The sequence below is a fragment of the Atta colombica genome, unplaced genomic scaffold (assembly GCF_001594045.1).
Source record: "Atta colombica isolate Treedump-2 unplaced genomic scaffold, Acol1.0 scaffold204, whole genome shotgun sequence".
NCBI lineage: Eukaryota > Metazoa > Arthropoda > Insecta > Hymenoptera > Formicidae > Atta > Atta colombica.
Window position 1 is genome coordinate 587,921 of NW_017259299.1, and position 2,589 is coordinate 590,509.

The 2,589-nt window shown below is 38.0% G+C and overlaps 1 protein-coding gene across 1 annotated transcript in view; it reads right to left on the minus strand.

Annotated features, from left to right (window-relative positions):
- The window catches only part of LOC108687289 (homeobox protein homothorax), a 382,549-nt gene that overhangs the window by 370,844 nt on the left and 9,116 nt on the right, over positions 1-2,589 (minus strand). The window contains exon 2 of the mRNA XM_018192982.1: positions 5-223. Coding sequence (XP_018048471.1) covers positions 5-223 — 219 coding nt within the window. The remainder of the gene's footprint in view (positions 1-4; positions 224-2,589) is intronic.

Here is a 2,589-nt window from a genome sequence, read left to right on the forward strand (position 1 = left end):
GCACTGCGGAGGCTGCGGCCGCAGCTGCCGCCGCGAGAACATGTTGTGGAGGCTGAGGAGGAGGCGGTGGATATTGGGGGTGGGCTGGACCCATCCCTCCCAAGTGTGGGCTATGATGGAGACCGGGAACACCGCGGGCACTGCCATGTGGATCGTATAGCCCTGCGCCTCCACCGCCGCCACCGCCCTCGAGGTAACCCCCGTGCAGCCCGCCATCATCGTACTGCAACCACAAAATTATACAAATTTTACTTTACTTTAAACAAATATAATATACTTATTTATATAATCGTATACTAATAGTTAATAATGCTTTTTCTTATTCAAAGATATTGTCAGTCAATAATCGTACGTATATAGGTACGTTCTCTCGATTTAGATATCGAATACTTGAAATGAGATTAGAGCTTCATCTACAAACTTAAAAATATTGCTTGCAATTATCTGTTAATACTTCTTAATATCGTAATCTTCGGGTTTCTTTCTTATTTAAATATAGGCACTGTCTATTCTGGCGTTGGCTCGTAAATTTAGAATCGCGCGTTTATAACGATTGACGCAAGGACTCAAGAGTGCACACGTGGATAGAGAACGTTCAAAAGGTGACACGAGAAACTACTATTAGAATGTCACGTCTTTTTTTAAGCTTTTTTTTTAATCTTGTATCAATCGTAACTTCATGACTTCAAGTTCGTAAAACAAGCAGCCGGCGCTTCTAAGAACAGTAAACTACCATGCGTTTTATAGTTATAGTATTTATGCAATTGCAATGCAATTAAATTTAGGAAATGAAAAGTTTTATGTACACAATCATCGATGCACTGAGCGGTTTCAAAAATTCAACTTATCGTTAGTTAAAAGTGATAAAATATATAATGTGAAACAATAGTAGTTTAGTTAAACCTATTTAAAAATTTGGAATTTCAATAATTCTTAGAAAGCGAGTAATTAATTTTAATTCTTGCTTTTAACTAAAAACTCCATTAATTTACAAGATATTTCAAAATGTAATCTGTCCTACTTATGAGATAATGAAAGGTTACCTTATTGTATATAATGACGAAAGAGAAAATGCTTTTGACTTGATATTCTATTTTCAAAAGACAGTTATTGGAATTTTTTCGTGGAATCACGATGCCAACTTTTTCTTCGTTACATTATCACTATGAAGGAAAAAGATAAGATTTAATCATCGTTGAAGAAATAATTAATTACGTACCACCGTACGACCGGTAATAAATAACCGCGTATTTCAATTACGCTTAACCGCACCGACCTTCTAGAAATACCGCAAAAAAGGGCAAGGCCTGATGATTTCTAGCAATAAAGTTTTCGCGCAAAGCTGATGGATGACAAACAAAAGTGCACTAATTGTCGGATAAATTCGAACGTGTAGCATATCGATAGAGAGAGAGAGAGAGAGAGAGAGAGAGAGAGAGAGAGAGAGGAGGGGGAAGGAGGAGAACTTGATAGGTGGAAACCTGGAGACTCACTTCAATCGATCGCGATCGCGATCGGTTGATCGGTCAGCTGATCGAGAACGGAAGCAATGATTTTCCCGACGTCCTCCAAACCCGCAACTTGTCACGTCAGTCTACACGAGAACGAAAGCAAGCCGATTATTATCGCTAATTGCTTAATTCTAGCGTTGGGCTCGGAATGCCACGTAATTTCGTCGCGAAAAAAGAACCGGCGAGAATTTGCGATTATCAGTCGCAGCAAGTAGGAATATACAATCCGTGTTCGATACAATCCGGAAGACTGCAATTGCGTCCGTTATTGAGAAACAATACTATAAAAATTGGAAACGATCTGCAATCCGCGTTCTGCTTAATTTAATTCACCTTTGGCGCAATTCGCTCCTGAGAACGATGAGAAAGGTATACTATCAACATCTGTTTAAGTAGAAGGAAAAATATACCGACGTAATCTGAAAAAAAGCGACTGTAATTGTTACCAATTTCTCTCCGCCTTTCACCTAATTTCATTTATCTCGCGCTGAATAATACTGGATTTAAGATTGCGATGGAATTGCGAAAATTACGCGGTGCGAATCGAATCGCTTGCTATTACACTTGAATTAATCCGATACGCACGTTAAAGTTGCTCGAACGATCCATTTCGGAGCAAAATGCGAGTATGGCGCGTTATTGGTTAAAATTTGTCCCTTCTAGCACAATACGTCCTCGTTTTCGAATCATAAGGTGATAAGACATCACAAAGAACCGAACAAAGTACTGAATTAATATGTCCGATATCTCATTGGCGTTTCTCATATTTGCTGTCCAATTTTTTGCGGGCTGCTTTTCTTAACTTAATAAAACTGAAACCATGATTTCCAATATATATTAAATTAAAGACATTTCAGCGCATTATTGAAAATATTTTGACAAAAAAGAAATTAAATGTATTTGCCTTTTCCTAAGATGTGTAATGGTAGATGTTATTTGGGACAGTTATATTTTGTAAAAATAATTTTGTGCAATATTGACATATGATAAATTATTTTTCAGCCATCACTGGAATATTTCCGCTTTGCGTCTCTCTCTCTCTCTCTCTCTCTCTCTCTCTCTCTCTCTCTCTCTCTCT